The following is a 17,245-nucleotide window of genomic DNA, read 5'->3' on the forward strand; positions in this document are numbered from 1 at the left end:
GAAATCTGTTTTACGTGCGGCTATAGATGTTTCACATCAAAAACAAATAAATAAGAATAAATTCGACAGACACAGCCCGTGTCTGTACTGTGTTACGGTAGATATCAATACATATTGTATAGAAGAATACTTTTGTCTGCCACGGCACGTGACTGACACGCTCTATGTCTGTTTGTAAATTAACGAAGGTCAACTATCCAGGGATAGACCGCATTCAGCTTTACAATTTCCTTGCACAATATTCTATGAGATTTTTTATGTAACTTTATAAAACGTATAAATTACAATTACACCTAAATTATGTTTAAAATATTATAAATATAATTATTTATCAGAATTGTATAAAATACCTTATTTATAAATTGTACTAATTTATCTATTATTATTGTAAAGTATTTTATTCTTAAAATTTAGTTCTATTTTATATATTTTGGAAGATTATGTGGTTAGAAAAAACAATATTATTCAGTTCTGTAAATTAAAAATTCAGTAATAAATAACGATTCAAATTAATAATATCATTCAATTGATTTAATTTATATATGTATTATTATTTTTTTCATATAGAATAGCCCATATATTAGTAAAGACTACTCATTCCTAAAAAGAAAATATAACCAGTTTTGACAATTGTAATTGTCACTGACCTCTACTGTGTGAAAAATACTAAAGAAAAGTAGTTTTTGGTGCATTTACGAATGAAACGATATTCCTTCGCACTTTTTCTTCGGTATCATGTTGTTTTTGCACCACTTAACTGCACATGTCAGCAATATTCCGTGTAAATTACACTATGACAGTCGGAGACGTAATGGGAAAACTGTCAGCCATTTTGGCTTCCGTCAATTACAAGGCGGTGGAGATATCTTTACTAATCTATGGAATGGCCATAGAAGATTAATTATAAAAATTTCAGAGTTTCATAAAATAATGTAAAATTTAAATGGGTATTATATTTTCATTCGGTATACAATGATCAACGATGTATTTAATACAAAAATCTTTTGAAATCCGTATTTAACATGCTTAATCTTATATACAACAGTCAAATCCTTCACATATTTATTTTCTAGGCAATTAAATAGTAAAAGAGTCTTGAACTCTTGATTTAAGATCTTCAGTCCTTCACATAGGTTTAAAATCAAGGTTATATGTGGCGTCTTCTCGTGGCTCATTAAAAGATGGCGAGTATTCTGAGTCACGCTATCTAAGTTTTCTCACCATCTCCTATGTATAGAAGCTCCGAACTGAGATTCGCAGCACAGTTGCTAGCCGAGAATGATCACATTTTTGAATGTTGAATTTATGCTCTTACCGCATAACTGTGTTTATGACGGTATGCGATCACACATACCGCTGTCCTTCTCGGGGTTGCTTGCTGTACGGTTCGAGCTCCCACTCTTGTCCTCAACCCATAAGCCCCCTTTTAGTCGTCTCTTATGACAGGCAGGCATACCGTCACTCTATTCTAGTCCTGGGACTACAGGTATAATCCGCGCCAAACTCCTAGTCCGCTCTAAAGTTGTTGCGCGCAGGTGTAGTCAGAGCGCCAATGCGGTCGAACACAACTACAAGCATATATTCCGACAGCGACGGTCCCGTGCTGTCTTTGTCCCGCTGATATCTACAACTTGCTGTTCCAACGCGACTCGTTACTACATTCACAGCGGACTAGCACTTCGGCTACACACTCCCTAGTCCTCCCCTACCTACAACTTGCTGTTACAACGCGACTCGTTACTACATTCACAGCGGACTAGCACTCCGGCAACACACTCCCTAGTCCTCCCCTATCTACAACTTGCTGTTACAACGCGACTCGTAACTATATTCACAGCGGACTAGCACTTCGGCTACACACTCCCTAGTCCTCCCCTACCTACAACTTGCTGTTCCAACGCGACTCGTTACTACATTCACAGCGGACTACACCTAGTCCTCTCTCGGCGGACATCGGTGCCAGCTATCCCGGTGCGGCCGGGCGCGCTTGGGCCAGGGCTTCTTGAGGTGCACGTGCTCCACGTGTGCGCGCTGCTCCCCCGCCGTCGTGAACGACTTGCCGCACGTGTCGCACTTGTACGGCTTCAGGCCCGTGTGGATCTGGAATGGGGTGGCTAAGTTAGTTTTTTGACTAACTTTGGTACACTTATGTGTACGGTTTACGACCCGTGAGAGTCTATAGTCCGATTCATAATTAGGTGTCCAAAATGTAAACAAAGGTGTTGACCTACCAAGAAATTGTTTCAGATGGTAGTTTCTTATTTTTGACAATATTAAATTAATACAACGATAATAAAATAATAATCTAAATAAATTAAAATCAATTCACATTTTCCAATATTTATATTATGTCAATTTCATTTCATACAGTAAAAATAATAAAAAACAAGATTTATTGTAGAAAATAAATTGTGATAATGGTAACACAATCGTGATCCAAAACATTTTTGGTGCCGCCATTTTTAAGTTTCCTAGTTGATATTATTCATTTTTGTGATCGTGTCGAATATTTTCTAGTTGTCAAAGAGCGTTTTTTTAAATTGTGTGCAGTTATTAAGTTTTTGTTTTTTGTTGAGTTTGTGAAAGTTTTCGTTTCTTGTTAATTTGTTAGGGTTTGCAATACTACTCGTATTTTGACAATGACATTTCTTTGTTTACATTTTGGACACCTAATTATGAATCAGACTATAGAATAGAATTACTGACTTAGTTTTATGACTTATTTAGTTACATTTGCACGTCTCCAGACCCGTGTGGATCTGGATAGAAATGATCCAATTAGTTTTCTGATTAACTTAGGTACATTTGTACAGCTTTAGCCGCGTGTCGATCTGGATTCTGGATGAAGATTGTCTATTAGCTTTCTGACTAATTTATACATCGTATCTTTACAGATGAAGCTCTTCACAGATCGCAATGAAATAAAATGAATTTATCAACAGAAACTACTTCGGAACACCAAGTATTCCAACTAAGATTTTTTTAATAATGTTATTTATCAAACCAAGGCAGAATATTAGGCATTCCGTCTTAGTTTTTGTTGGTTATGCCACGAGGAATTGAAATAAGTTCAGAACGTTAGGCATTTCGGCTTATTTCTAGTTATGGCTCTTAAAACTGTAATTAGCCTGGAACGTCAGGCGTTCCGACGTGGATCTTGTTGTTAATCACTCCAAGAAGTGATATAAGCCTGGAACGTCAGGCATTCTGGCTTAGTTCGTGCTAATTACGCCTCTAGCGACTAAAATTAGCCTAGCGCTGAAACTAGCCCGGAACGTTAGGCATTCCGGGTTAATTCGTACAAATTACGCCTCTAGCGACTAAAATTTGTTTATCACTGAAACTAGCCCGGAACGTCAGGCATTCCGGGTTTGTTTGGGTGCGTACTGATGTGAGGAACGCTATTTGGCCCGGAATGCCCGACGTTCCCGCTTAGTCTCCCCGCTACACTCACAAACATGTGTCGCCGGCGGTTGTTGTAGAAGGCGAAGTGCTTGCCGTACAGCGGACACTCGAAGGACGGCCGCTGCGCGTTGTGCACTCGCATGTGGAACACGAGGTTCGTCTTCTGCGTGAAGCTCTTCTCGCAGGAGTTTATATTTGTTACGTCACTGTTCATTGATACTTACCCGATACGTAAGGCATTCCAATGTAGTCCAAACAATTTAGGGGTATTGACAGAGTATTGTAGTCCGGACCACCAGGCATTTCCCAATTACGATTTTACTAATTATGGCGATATTGATAAAATGAAGGCAGAACGTTTGGCTCTTAAAACTGTAACTAGCCCGGAACGTCAGGCATTCCGGCGTGGATCTTGTTGGTTATGACTCCAGGAACTAAAATAAGCCCGGAACGTCAGGCATTCCGGGTTAGTTCGTACAAATTATGTGTTATAGTAATTAGAAAGAGCCTGGGACCGAAACTATCCCGGAACGTCAGGCATTCCGGGTTAATTCGTACAAATTACGCCTCTAGCGACTAAAATTAGTTTATCACTGAAACTAGCCCGGAACGTCAGGCATTCCGGGTTTGTTTGGGTGCGTACTGATGTGAGGAACGCGATTTGACCCGGAATGCCTGACGTTCCCGCTTAGTCTCCCCGCTACACTCACAAACATGTGTCGCCGGCGGTTGTTGTAGAAGGCGAAGTGCTTGCCGCACAGCGGACACTCGAAGGACGGCCGCTGCGCGCTGTGCACTCGCATGTGGAACACGAGGTTCGTCTTCTGGGTGAAGCTCTTCTCGCAGCTCGAACACTTGAAGCGCTTCTCGCCGGTGTGGACCCACATGTGGTCTTTCAGGAGGGCCATGCTCTGTGAACAAGATCGGTATACAGATCTAGATGTAGCAGAAACTTGGTGGTAAAGTCAACGTCAAACTGCTAGTCCGCTTCAAAGTTGTTGCAGGGGTAGTCATACAATTTGCTATTGCGACGCGATTCATTTCTATATTCAGAGCGGGTTGATTACAGATGTCCATGGGAGGCAGTAGCTTACCATCAGGTGGACTGCATTCTCGCCTGTTACTCCTATATTATATATAAAAAAAAACCTATCTATCTTCAGTCTTACCTGGCTATCTACCTTCAGTCTTATCTGGCTATCTATCTTCATTCTTACCTGCCTATCTATCTTCAGTCTTACCTGGCTATCTATCATCAGTCTTACCTGGAAGAGTCGACCGCACTGTTCGCACATACAGGGTGTCTTCATAGCGGGGTACTTGGTTCGATTCTTGTCCGGGTGCGCTCGCCTGAAGTGCTGAGCGTAGCGCCGTAAGTCCCGTAGTTGCATACCGCACTGGGGAAACAAGTGGTTAGGGTTCAAATATTATGTAAATAGCATAAAGATATCTTTAATAGGTTGTGATGAAAAATAATTGGTTAAAGATACGACGCAAGCGGGCAAAAAGCTCTGTCCTTTATAGCTCTGTCCCTTATAGAACATTTGTCTAAGTAGTTAAAGGTAAGTAAAATAAAAAACGTGCATGTGTGCTATAAAAGCAGTTTCGCTCAAGTTTTCTCTCAAGTTAGTGGGCGTGTAACCTGTCTATAGTATAAAATGTCATTGGTTAAGGGCAATATAAGAGTAAAATGAGCAGACGAGCATGCAGTCCACCTGATGGTAAGTGGCTACTGCCGCCCATGGACATCAATAGATGTAATGTAATGTAATGTAATCAATGTAATCAATATAATGTAATCAACCCCAGATAGGATTAGATATTCCTACCTGAGGTCGGCCACAGATGCGCCGCTACCCCTGAGGACTAAGCTGGAACGCCTCTGAAGAGTCTGTCTCCCTTACCACACCCTTCAAACCGGAACACAGCAGCGCCTAACACTGCTGTTATTAGGCAGAAAAAGGGTGGTACCGCCGGAGTCTAACTACAGGGTTCTACTCGTTCACAGGCGATGAGTCCAGTGTATGGTGCACGACTGTCCACTGTTTTAGGTTATTGCTCCGGTTAGGTCTCCGACATATCCCGACATACCGAGGAGTGTCCCTTCAACATAAGGGTGTTCCCCGACGTAGGGATTTGTTTCCCAAGATAGGTATGCGATCCCCGATATAGGGGTGTATCCCTTGACATAAGGGTATAACCTCCGATTTAGGATCCCCTCCTCGACGCATTTGTGTGCCCCCCCCCCCCCCGGGTTGTGTGTCATCGGGTACCTGTTCGCAAGACACTGGTCCGCTGGACGGTGTTCGCTCGTCACTGGGAAGCCGATGAACGACTGGACGTCGCTCTATCCTCCTCACGGCTCGCCCGCTCTCCGCGCCCGCGTTCTGAGAGTCGTTGCGGATTCGATTCCTGTTCACAAATATCATAAGTAAGTGCATCGCGTGTGTGTGTGTGTATTTGTGTATGTATGTGTGTGTGTGTGTGTGTGTGTGTGTGTGTGTGTGTGTGTGTGTGTGTGTGTGTGTGTCTGCTGTGTGTGTGTATGTGTGTGTGTGTGTGTATGTGTGTGTGTGTGTGTGTATGTGTGTGTGTGTGTGTATTTATGTGTGTGTGTGTATGTATGTGTGTGTGTGTGTAAGCATGGGCGTGTATGTGCGTATGTACGAGATTGCGTGTGTCCGTTTGCTCAGACGTTGCTCAGGCGCTCAAGAAAACACGCATATACACGTGTATCCGAGTATTCGAGCGTATTCCCGTGTACGCCAGTGTTTGCGTATGTACGTAAGCGCGTGTGCGCATTTGCATATACACGTGTGTATGCGTGTTCACAATGGTATGCGTGCGCGCATGTACGTACCTATGCGTGTGTGTTTGCCTGAGTATGTGCTTGTGTGAGTCTGTGCTTCTTTACATATGTGTGTATGCACGCTTGCGCCAGTGTGTATTTTAGTGTATGTGAGTGTGTCTATTTGTATTTATATACTCACGGATCATCATCGCTGCTGTGTTTGGAAGACAATTTTAAATGTCGATCGTGTGCTTCCTCCGATATGAATCTCACGTCACAAATTTCACAGTATGGACCGTCTACTACCTAGAATGGAAATTTTGCTCGTAAATAGTTTTATCAACAAATAATTGATTGTTTGGTTAATTGATCGGTTGGTTGGTTGCTTGGGTAGTTGATTGATTGGTTGGGTAGTCGACTGATTGATTAAATAGTCAACTGATTGGTTGTGCAGTTGATTGATTGATCAAATAGTACATTTACGATTGTCTTATATATAATATGAGTTGATCATCTAAGTCCTTACGTGGCGACGCATGTGATCGGCTTCAGCTAGAACCTGTTCTATATGAAGTTTTTTATTATGTAATTTTTGAATCTCACAGAAAAAAAGTTCAAACATGTCGTTAAACAAACGCTATGTAAAAAAGCGTACTATAAACTAAGCGATTATTTGACAGACAAAACGGTGTGGTCTGAAGTAGTTCCAGCGCCACATATACCAGTAGGTTAAGTTTAACATTGTAAAATCCATTATTTTAAAAGATGTGTGTTATGGAGTTTCTTTCGCCGCTTCTTCTCCATAACGAAACACCTTGTGAAGTGGTGGTAGTTTGACATTCAAAAAGTGCTCTGTAAAGAACCTATTTTGAATAAAAAACTTTGATTTGATTTGATTTGGTTACAGATGTCCATACAGTGACTTACCATCAGGTGGACTTAGGCGCATTTAATAAAAGAGTACACGTATTGTACCTCGCAATATATACCAGTCAGCTTAAAACTTACAGTAGCGGCGCATCTGTGACCAACCCTAGGTAGGAATCCAATCCTATCAGGGATCGATTATAGATGTCCATACGGCAGCAGCCACACACCATCAGGTGGTACATGCTCGTCTGCTACTCCTATATTATAAAGACACTCACCAGCTTATCTACGGCCGACATACGATGTTTCTTCTTCTTGTGCACATCGATACCCTTTTTACTGACGAACGTGAAGCCGCACAGCTCGCACACGAAGCACGACACGTGCTTGATGCGGACGTGACCGAGGTATGTGGTCAGCTTTCTGGTCAGACAACATGTTTTAGGGGGTCAACATTGAAGGTGGTAGAACCCTTTGTGGTTCGACTCCGGCGGCACCACCGCCACACCTATTTCTACCTAATAACAGCAGTGTTAGGCGCTGCTGTGTTCCGGTTTGAAGGGTGTGGTAAGGGAGACAGACTTTTCCGAGGCGTTCCAGCTTAGTCCTCAGGGGTAGCAGCGCATCTGTGGCCGACCTCAAGTAGGAATATCTAATCCTATCTGGGGTTGATTACAGATGTTCATGGGCGGCAGTAGCCACTTACCATCAGGTGGACTGCATGCTCGTCTACTACTCTTATATTATAAAAAAAAAAAAAAAATGAATAACGTCACACGTCATTTAGGTGGCATCCACAAATTACGTTAAGTGTTAAGCGAGAGGGAGAGGGTCAAAAACGTCACCTGCAAAGAGGGGTGGGGAGGAGCCGTGCCGTCACATTTCAAATGTAATATATGAACAATTTTACGACTATTTTACGCATAGGTAATAGAAAAAGAAACAAAAATATTTTCGAAACTGTTAATTTGCAACGGACGGACGGACGTCCAAGATGTGGAATGAACTTCCTTCTGAGGTATTCCCAGAGCGCTATGACATGGGGCTCTTCAAAGGTGCAAAAAGAGCTCTCCTTCAAAGCCGGCGATGCATTGGCGACTCCTCTGTTGCAAATGTCCATAGGCGACGTTGACTGCTTTCCATCAGGTAGCACATCTGCTTTATCGTCAGGTTCAGATTAAAAAAAAAACATATTCTTCTAATTCTAATTGTATGCTTCTAATTTAATAAGTTCTAGACGTAAAATTGCAAATTATATTACATAGTTCTAGGGAGGGGGTCTCACAAGATGTGACCAACTCTGACAAGGACGAGGAAGGGATAAAAAATCATAAAATTATTTATTCGACATAAAGTGGTGATGTTTAGTTTAGATGAGGTTAGAGTTTACATTCACCGTCAAGACATTACTCCAAGACTAGCTTCCTGGCGAGACATAACACGTTTTATGCACAACAACATGGTTAGGTTAGGTGAGGATAGTCAGAATTCAGGTTAGAATCAATCTATTGCGCCTAAATTATATTATATTAATTATGGCTCCGCTCGCCATTAGTGTTGATTGTAGAAGAATGGTAGAACCCCTTGTAGTTCGGCTCCCGAAGTACCACCGCCCCACCTTTATCTGCCTTATATATATGCCTTCGTTACTGTAGTGTATCATATTGTGGGTAGTTTGTCTCGAGCGCATACGAAACGGAATGAGAGCGGACTGTGTGGGGGCAGTCATGCTAGACCGTCGGTGAGGACGGGCGTGTTGGTGCGTGAGCGAACCAAATGGGGTACTATCCCGACGTTGAGTCGGGAACACTACAGTTACCACCCTTCAAACCAGAACACAGCAACACTTAATACTGCTGTTATAACAGAAATAGGTATGGCGGTGGTGCCGCCGGAGTCGAACTACGGGTTCTACCACCTTCAATACGAAGTTTTCATTATGTTTAGACAGGAGGATTCCTGTCTAAACATAATGAAAACTTCGTAAGTATTAGGAATACTCACTCAAACTCGCTGGGGCAGTGTGGACACTGGTACTTGGCACCGGCGTGCCATTTCTCGTGCTCTCTGGCTACCCCTCTGTAAACAATTTATTATTTAAATATTTACATAATTATATTATTTGTTGTTTAAATATTTACATAATGATATTATTTGGTGCAATCAATAAATGTGGTAGCTAAGGGATCATTAGTATCATTAGTATCCCTAAAAAGAAATTTTGTACCCCTGGCAAAATGGTAATTAAGTTTCTCTGAATGTTTTTGTACTTTGTACCCATGGCAAGTTATGTAAGTGGCGTTTTGTTAAGTTGTAAGTTTTGTGTATCTGGTAACAGTCTGGTAATATCATTCATTTTATGCCCCTGGCAATATTCGAATTTTGTGCTCCTGGCAATATTTAAATTTTGTACCCCTGGCAAGATATGATTCTGTGCCCCTGCCAAAATTTGAATTTTGAGTCCCTGACAAAATTTGAATTTTGTGCCCTTGGCAAGATTTAAATTTTGTGCCCATGGCAAAATTTGAATTTTGTGCTCATGGGAATATTCATATTTCGTGCCCCTGGCAAAATATGAATTCTGTGCCCCTGATAAAATTTGAATTTTGTGTTCCTGGCAATGTTTACATTTTGTACCCCTGGCAAGATATGAATTCTGTGCCCCTGGCAAAATTTGAATTTGGAGCATCTGGCAAAATTAGAATTTTGAGACCCTGACAAAATTTGAATTTTGTGCTCCTGGCAAAGTTTGAATTTTGTGCCCCAGGATTGTGTCCCCCTGTGAATTAAAGAATTATTCCAAGATTACATATAAATACGGCTTGTTTTCGACGAAGGGGCACTTGTGTCTATGGGTGTGCGTGCAGCGTGCATGCTTACATGTTTGTTTGTTGGTGCGTGTGTGAGCGCACGAACCTCGACTGTATGTGTGTGTGTTTTTTGCATGTGTGTGACTAAGTGTAGATACACGCATGCGTTTGTGTCTGTGACAGTACAACTGACTTGTTCCTAGTGACGAAGGTGCAGCCCTTGCAGCTGTACTGCTGCGTGTGCTGCGCGGTGAGGTGCTTGCGGAGCGCTCGGGCCGTCTTCAACCGCGTGCGGCAGATGAAGCACTCGTACGCACCGCTTTGCTGCAAAAATAAATGATTATATCATAGTCTGGGGAAGGGGAAGATGAGAGAGTGGTTGGGGGAAGTGGCAGGGGATGAGAGGGGGGAAGGGGATATGTGGGGGGGGGGCGTTAAACACTTACGTCAGTATGTCTCAGGGCGTGTGCATCATATCGGTCCTTGCGCAGGAAGCCGCGGAAGCACACCGCGCACTGGTGCGGCGCGCTCGTGTAGGAGAGCTGCAGCTGTCTGCGCTGCACCTCCGCCACCTGCTCCTCGTACGTCAGCGGCGTGATCGTGAAGAGGCTCTCGTCAATGTTCTCTGTTGTTCTACGCCGCTTCACGTCTGATGTTTTGTATCTGTTGGACGTCAATTATATTTTTGAAGTTGTTCTTTTTTAGAGGAGTTTGGCAATTCCGGAGACCTCAACGCAGCGTCGAGGACGGTCACCGGAAGCACAGTATAAGGATCTATCATTCGTCAAGGATAATGACATCATTTTCCGTCGTCCTATCCATTAATTTATTTATGAATCCAGGTATTTAGCTCGGTAAAAAATCGATATACCAATCTTTTAAAAAAAGAAACAAATCATGTTAGTACCTACTAATACAGACGCTATATAATTGTTTAAATAAAAAAACACTACCTAAAAACCGTCACACCGACCGCTCATCTCTGCGGCACATTCACGCCTGTTCGCATACCGAGTGCATACCGAAGTCGAGGCGCGTAGGTATAATGCGTTCCGTGCGTTTGTATGAAGATAGAATACTGTATAGATACTTATACTGTGCCAGAGGGGTTTTGTGCGGTAAGAATCCCACATAAACTCGTGTCGCGCCCAAGGCACCGGGTACCTTTTAAAGGTTTCCCCTCGTTAACAAAAAAAAAGAGGCGTTTGGGAATAAATTACGAGCGTTTTGTTTTCCAAAAAACAACAGAAAAACGTCGACACCATGAAGTTGGCTAGTAAATATTGCTAATTGAGCAAATATTTTTTGTACGATATACGAGTATGATACGATATATTACTTTAGTTGTCGTGTCGTGTTGTCACGGATCACTTTGTAAGTTTTTTTTGTTTTGGTAATACTCTCTTTTTGCGCATGTGCATATTTGTATGTACTTGAACATTTTTGTTTAATAAATACAGCAAAGAAGACCTCTTTTGCGTACATACACGTTATTATATTGAAAACTTCACTCTAATATTATAATAAAGTGGCAAATCTAGTTGCATTCTTTAAAATCTCATTACATTTATTTTTACTCTTATAACAATATTCATTTGGTTTCTTAAATGTATTGAAAATCCAAATTTAAGAATTAATCAAATTGATCGTAGCAGTTCTTACAATTTACGTAAAATGTTTTATTTAACTTACTTATCCATCGTACTCGTCGGACTCTCATCCCCATCTTTCTTCTTCACCGGCTTCTTCACTTTCTTCTCCACTTTCAACTTCTTCTTCTTCTTCACCGTCTTCTTCTCATAAACCTCACTCAACGCCATATCGTCCGATTCATCGAAATGATTCTCGAATTCCTCAAAAAATATTTCATTTGTCGCTTCATCCTTTATGTCATTTGGTAGATTCGGTAGTTCTTCTTTCACTTCTCCGTCACTTCTGTCATCCTCTTCATCTTCTCTGTCTTCTAGAGTGCCGTTACTCTCTTCTTTAACGAGAACTGGATTATCTTCTAAGTACACGTCACAGTCATTTGGTTCAAAATGTTTGTAAACTAATGAAGATGCTAGATGTTTTTGTGTGCGGTTTATTGATTTTATGTCCTTAACTGTTATCTGTAAGCGAATTTTAACGAATTATTGACCTAAAAACGGGTGGAGGTAGAACTTATGTTCCTAAATATCCGATCTAAAAGGGCTACAATACGAAAAGAGTGCTACAATAACTTAGATGATAAAATTTTGTAAAAAGTATACTGCCAACGTAAAAAAGTTAGTGTATTGTGTATATTCATTGCCTTAATAATAATTGGTTTTAATCTTCAATATAAAAAGTTAATTCCTCTCAATAATATGGCTATTTTGATTGGTGTATACATTTATGATGTAAGAAATATTTTTTAACAATTCATCTCTACCGTAGGGTCTCTACTCTCTATATTATTTCTATCGTAGGCTATGTAGATTTCATTAAATATTTCTCAAAATCCTTAAGAGATTATCAAAGTTATGAAAACATATGAGTTGATATTTGCCACGCTCTTAAGGAGCTAAACAGTGTTTGAAAGCATCTACATATATGTATATAAGGCTTCTATAGGACTAAATAGACAATAAAATCTTCTATAATAATATTTGTCTGGCCCTTAAGGGTCTAAGTAGGGTATGAAATCTTCTCTATACATATTTGTTAGTCCCCTAAGGGGTTAAACAAGGTATGAAAGCGTACATACATATTTATCAGGCTCCATCAATTCGTACAGTATCGTCTGGCTTCGTAGGGCCCGATTCTTGAAATTCCTCGCCGAGAGTAACCTCTGGGCGCACTCCCAGCATATCTTTAGCGGTAATTTATCGTCGTCGGTAAACTGAAAAAAGAAATTATAGGTAGTAAACAACCGTACAGTCCAACTAATGTTACATTCACTTACGAGCATTTTATTTATTGCCTGAAATCGGTATTTAGAAATAAAAACACAGTAACTTGAATATCTCAAACACAAATCACTATCGGCTAGGGTACTTAATGACAAAACCTATTGCAAATGAGCTCTACTTTTACCCCTCCAAGGGAATGTATCGAATTTTCAGTAACCCTGTATATGTCGTTGTTGACGTATCACTGACTACTCGAGTAGAGGAGCCACCATATTGGGCTGACAGGTAAAGGGTTCCAGATTCTATCCCCGCTCAGACGGACATCTAAATGGAATTTGAATATCTGTTCTTAGTCAATACCTAAATATAGATGACGTCGACGTGATTGATATCAATCGAATACATAAACATCAGCTTATATTCCTCTTTGTGTGTCCATGACATCAACCATACAGAGACCAGTGTGGGGCCGTCAGATATGTTAATTTTTAGAACTCTAAGGTAAAGAGGTTTCTTCACGTTTATTTTCTTCCCTTTTTCATTTTTTTTATTTTTTTAGTATTTGTTGTATAACGGCCACTCTTATACATACTCTGTAAAAATTTCAAGTGTTTATCTATTAGGGTTCAGGAGATAGAGGCCTGTGACAGACAGACAGACGAACAGACAACATCGGAGTCTTCGTAATAGGCTTAAGTTTTTACCCATTGAGTACCCTAATAGGGACCCTAATAATTTGATTTATTAGGGTTCCTATTAGGGTAATAAATCCTTATCCTTACTAATATTATAAATCCGAAAGTAACTCTATCTGTCTGTCTGTCTGTCTGGTTGTCTCTTCTTCACGCCTAAACCACTGAACCGATTTTAATGAAATTCAGCACAAAGATATTCTATGATGAACTTTAGCAAAGTTGTTGTCCATGAGCCCACGAAGGTTTCAGAGTTGGTACGACGAATTTTCGCCAGATGGCGCCACTGTCATTCCAATGAAGGTACGAATTTTCAGTTTTATGTATGTTAGTATGTACATATTATTTTCTTTTAAACGCGGGCGAAGCCGCGGGCAAAGGTAGTCAAATAATAAAACCACTTACCGGCACGCCAATAACTTGTTCGTACGCAAGGTTCAACTTATGTTGGCTGAGGTGATACATTTTGATGTCCATCGCCAGACACACTCTGCAAACCTGAAATATAATAAATATAAAAAACCATTATGCATAATTCTGTCATATTATGTGTTTTTTTTTATGAAATTGTGTATGGTAAGGTCTATGTAAGGGTGGTATTTCACTCATCTTATATATACAATTCTCGTGTCACAATGTTAGTTACCGTACTCCTCCGAAACGGCTTTACCGATTTTCACCAAATTTTATGCATATTCAGTAGCTCTAAGAATTGGCTACAATCTATTTTTCATACCCCAAGTAATAAGGCTTGTTCGCCCTTAACATTTTTTTATTTATATGGCAACACAACATTTGCCGGGTCAGCTAGTGTCTTTATAAATATCTATGTCCAATTTCAATGTCCAACATTTGATCAAACTTTGACAGATGCCCATTCCACTCATAAATAACTTTGTCCAAGATTGCTTTATAATTTGCATAGTTGAGAAAATGGAAGAACGTGGAGCAACTGTTTTTGGTGATTGTTTTTCGGATGGAAACGAGTTCTTCTAGCTGGAACAATCTTTGATCAAAAATCGGTGTTGCTAGTAAATTGGATGAAGTCTTCCAATTTATTTGATCAAATGTACATTGGACGAAGATATTTGACGAGTGGCATATCACTAAGTCCATGAAAGATCCTAACAAATGACATTTTTTGAAAAATACAAGATGTTTAAATGCCATAATCCTTTTTTGTTATATTAACTTACTCTCATAGCAGCTGGAGCATCTAAATCTTCTGTTGAACCCTGGAAGTGCAATAGAAACTTAAGTAAATAAGATAATAAATGTAAAAAAATTGAGTTTTTTTTTATATTATACGAGTAGCAGACGAGCATTCAGTCCACCTGATGGTAAGTGGCTACTGCCGCCCATGGACAACTGTAATCAACCCCAGATAGGATCAGAATTTTCTACCTCAGGTCGGCCACAGATGCGCCGCTACCCCTGAGGACTAAGTTGGAACGCCTCGGAAAAGTATGTCTCCCTTACCTCACCCTTCAAACCGGAACACAGCAGCGCCTAACACTGCTGTTATTAGGCAGAAATAGGTGTGGCGGTGGTGCCGCCGGAGTCGAACCACAAAGGGTTCTACCACCTTCAAATGTATACATAAATGTATGCAAGAAAAACAAAAATAATGTATGATGGCATAGAAGTCATGTGAATTATAAATTAAATATCACGTGCTTAAACGGTGAAGAAAAAAAATTGTCAGGAGACCTGCACACCTAACGGATCTTAAAAAAAAAGACTCAATGGTATGCAAAGTCTACCAATACACACTTGGCCAGCACAATGAACAATGGCATAATCCTTCTCATTTTGAGAGGAGACCCGTGCCCAGCAGTGGGACCGTAATGGGTTGATGATGATGATTACAAATACCAAAAAATGTATACTTACATTTATCCGGACATCAACCGGAACAGCACCGTATGTAATCCTCCGCAACCCACTCTTAGTGATATAGAAGTCCTCGCTCCGGAAGTGATCAGAGCATACCGCACTCCTGTCTTTTGGCTCCCAGTCGGGCATCCCCAGGGCGTCTAGCCACGCTGAGCGTAGCTTCTGTTCCTTAGGGAATCTGGGAAACAGATTGTGTTTATATAGCTAATTGTATCAGGCGTTACTTTGCGGAAATCCATACTATTAAGTTAGGATCAAAACTACTTCGCAACAATCCGCTACAAATATGTATGATGGTATATATTTTAAACCATGCAGTATGTACCACCCTTCACAAAATGTCCATTTCGAATGATTTGAAACATCGAGCCAAAAAATTGTTAATATGCGAAATGTTTAAATTGATGAGTGGCGGGAATTTAACTACCAAATTAATATGAAAAAATATATGTATTTTCTTCAAAATTTTCTTTTTCCTTTAATTTGTCATAAAAAAAATTTTTTGTAAAAATGAAGAGACAAATTTGCTCAATTATTTAAAGGTGGTAGAACCTTTTCTGGTTCAACTGCAGCAGGAGTGGAGGCACCACCACTACACCTTTCTCTACCTAATAACAGGAGTGTTAAGCGCTGCTGTGTTCTGGTTTGAAGGGGTAAGGGAGACATACTTTTCCGAGGCGTTTCCGATTAGTCCTCAGGAGTAGCGGCGCATCTGCGATCTATCTCAGGTAGGAATCTAGTCTTATTTGTCTTTAATTAGGTGTCCAAGGGTATCAGTAGCCACTTACCATCAGGTGGACTGCATGCAGTAGTAACTATAGGATATAACCCAAACCTATTACCAAAGAATACTAAATACGTCTTCTAAACCCCTATAATGACTACAAACATTAGCCATTACCTATGCAATTAGTGGTATTTGGCGAATCTATAAGCGTATTTTATTTCGATATTCAAGTGATTTTTTGACTTAACTTACATATGAAACGTGATTCCATGGCTTTTAGTGGTCCTCCTTGTATCATTGACACAATTTTGAACACTGCACCGCATTTTTTTAAGCAAATTTCACTAAAAACAAATACTAATGACATAGAAATGTGTTATACGACTTCTGTACAGTAATTCGACGACTCCATGTTGATATTTTGACTCTAATTTTACTAATTAATTACAGTAATTATATAAAAACTATACATTTGTTTATTTTCTACGTTTATTTATTTTTTAAGCAACAATAATACATTCCCTACTGACATAAATTACATTATGACAGTTTGAGTGACAGGCGACGCCACCGCCTGCACTTAGGGACGCGAAATACGTAATTATCGATTTAAATTAGGAATATCGATGTTTATATCGAAGGTTTGTATCGATCCACCTAAGTCCTAAAACATCGAACATTCTAAAGCGATCTTTATACGACGATTAAAATTATTTAAGCAGGAATACTTTTATATTTTTTAGTTATTCAATTTGAAGATCTTCCATTTTCGCCGACTCATAAAATTATTTAAAACAAAATATGCTACATACATTTTTGTTTTGATACAATAATATTGTATAGGTAGTAGTTTTTATATCGATTAAATTCAATACATTGAGATGTTGGTGAACTTAGCACAGCATTTGCCAGCAGAGCACTAAAAAATGAGAGTTCTATTCGCATGCACATGAGTTCTATAGTTCCTGATAGTTTTCAGGAATAGTTCTGGCGATTTCACGGAGATAAAGCAGAATGAAATAATGCTCTGCTAACTTCACACAGCAGAGCATTTTCTACAAAATTGAAAAAAAAGCTATTGATTAGTGTAATTAGCTAATACCTGGAGTTCCTAATAGTTTTCAGTGATAGTTCTCGCGAAATAAACTTAAAAAATTATTTATTGATAAAATAAATTGACA

At 40.0% G+C, this 17,245-nt stretch overlaps 1 protein-coding gene across 1 annotated transcript; it reads right to left on the reverse strand.

The window, feature by feature from the left end:
* Positions 1-574: 574 nt before the first annotated feature.
* Positions 575-16,595, reverse strand: LOC140755594 (uncharacterized). The gene is made up of 15 exons (XM_073090879.1): positions 16,317-16,595; positions 15,335-15,515; positions 14,638-14,676; positions 13,847-13,939; positions 12,605-12,739; positions 11,569-11,987; positions 10,323-10,539; positions 10,070-10,200; positions 9,071-9,145; positions 7,345-7,489; positions 6,396-6,502; positions 5,679-5,817; positions 4,671-4,802; positions 4,116-4,316; positions 575-2,100 (listed from the first exon to the last, which is right to left on the reverse strand). Exons 1-15 carry the CDS (start codon positions 16,388-16,390, stop codon positions 1,933-1,935), a joined length of 2,256 nt encoding a protein of 751 aa, XP_072946980.1. The 5' UTR covers positions 16,391-16,595; the 3' UTR covers positions 575-1,932.
* Between the last annotated feature and the right edge of the window lie 650 nt (positions 16,596-17,245).

The sequence above is a fragment of the Epargyreus clarus genome, unplaced genomic scaffold, assembly GCF_041222505.1.
Source record: "Epargyreus clarus isolate Ecla_fem2 unplaced genomic scaffold, WU_Ecla_fem_2.2 ptg000033l, whole genome shotgun sequence".
Classification (NCBI taxonomy): Eukaryota; Metazoa; Arthropoda; class Insecta; order Lepidoptera; family Hesperiidae; genus Epargyreus; species Epargyreus clarus.

Excerpts from the sequence above, each read along its gene's own strand:
- LOC140755594 (XM_073090879.1), bottom strand. The coding sequence starts at position 16,390 with ATGCGGTGCAGTGTTCAAAATTGTGTCAATGATACAAGGAGGACCACT. Across the intron at positions 12,740-13,846 it reads AACAAGTTATTGGCGTGCCG|TTTACCGACGACGATAAATT; the intron begins GTAAGTGGTTTT and ends TTCTTTTTTCAG. Across the intron at positions 9,146-10,069 it reads ACCTTCGTCACTAGGAACAA|AGGGGTAGCCAGAGAGCACG; the intron begins GTCAGTTGTACT and ends AATTGTTTACAG.